This window comes from Octodon degus, unplaced genomic scaffold (assembly GCF_000260255.1).
Source record: "Octodon degus isolate 3935 unplaced genomic scaffold, OctDeg1.0 scaffold00102, whole genome shotgun sequence".
Taxonomy (NCBI): Eukaryota; Metazoa; Chordata; class Mammalia; order Rodentia; family Octodontidae; genus Octodon; species Octodon degus.
In genome coordinates, this window is record NW_004524678.1 from 2,370,199 (window position 1) to 2,371,690 (window position 1,492).

The window sequence follows — 1,492 nt, forward strand, 5'->3', positions numbered from 1 at the left end:
CCGCGGTTCAATCCCCCAGCACCACATGCCAGCCAGCCCTGCCCCCTGGTGGGCTGAGCTGGCCACACACACACACAATAAATAAATGTAATAAAAATAAATAAATAATTAAAAAAAAACAAAAAACAAAGGTTGCCATAAATTTGTATTCCTTCAAATAAAAAAAAAGATTAACAGCACTCAGCACACTGAAGCACAGAAGGCAGAATCAAAATGTGTGTATGATATACTTGTATAAGGACATTATTATTATTATTTGTTTGCCTTTAATACAGGCTCTACAGGGTCTCACAGCAGAGGGTGGACTCAGTGATCCTCCTGTTTTCAGCCTTCCAAGCGCTGGGATTACGGGCGTGCGCCACCGTGCCCAGTCTCCATCAGTCTCAGTGTGCCCTGGGGCGGGGCCAGCACGGCACATTGCAGACCCAGCCCCGGCCGCTGCGCTCTGCTGCAGCAGGCGCTTTAGTCCACTGAGCTATCAGGCCAGCCCTTATAAGAACATTATTAATACAGCCTCTAAATATCTATACACACACCAAAAAAAGGGCATGTAACAGAATGTAAATGGTGCTTATCTTGGAGTAATAACTTTTTATCTTTTTTACAAATATATATTTGTAGTAAATATATATTTAATAATCCATGATGGCATTAAAAAGTGAAAAGATGAAGATACTTTTTCAATCATAAATAAGCAGCTACACACAAATTACTGCAATATATATTTCACATTTTATCATCTGAAAATATTCCTAAGGTTAAATCTTATAATGTTGGTCTGACAATTTCAAAGCAGTAATGTTGTCACATTAGGATAATAACTGGAAAAAGTCTGGCAGCCAACTAAACTTAAGTCCTTAGGACACCCAAGCGTCCTCTCAGTGCCCACTAGATCGCTTCCTTTTGGCGAGCGGACCCTCCTGGGGATCCCCTCAGAGATGTCAGCCAGCCGGCCGGGCAGGACTCTGTCACCACTGGTGGATCACAGTCCTGAGTGTCTCACGTGCAGACTTGCGCGGTGGGCTAACACGGAAATGACTCACCTTTAGGAATGTCTTGTTTTTACGAAAGTCACATTACAAGAGGGGCAGATGGAAAGAGTTTATTATAATAAACATTTTCTTTTGTTCTGCTTTTCAGGGAAAAACAAAGGTAAGGATAGCTTCTTTCTCATATATTACACATACAGATTGGCTTATACATTAGGATGTTTATTTTTTTATATTTATTTTTCATTGAGAAATAAATATGAATGAGACAGTTTCACAGCTGATTAATAGGACAGTTTTGATAATCAATACACTGTACATTGTTATCTTCTTAGTGGTTATCCATAGTATAAGCAGACAGGATATTCTGTCCAAACACTGTCAGTATACCTCTTTCTTCTCATTAAATTAAGCGAAAGTAGCTGTAAATTTATCCTATTTTGTATATATAAATACAAAATGATCTTTCCTTTGTATCCTTTTATTTTTTTGTCCTGTCAGAG

At 39.0% G+C, this 1,492-nt stretch overlaps 1 protein-coding gene across 1 annotated transcript in view; it reads left to right on the forward strand.

Annotated features, from left to right (window-relative positions):
• The window catches only part of Ero1a (endoplasmic reticulum oxidoreductase 1 alpha), a 31,065-nt gene that overhangs the window by 16,788 nt on the left and 12,785 nt on the right, over positions 1–1,492 (forward strand). The window contains exon 9 of the mRNA XM_023723748.1: positions 1,141–1,152. Coding sequence (XP_023579516.1) covers positions 1,141–1,152 — 12 coding nt within the window. The remainder of the gene's footprint in view (positions 1–1,140; positions 1,153–1,492) is intronic.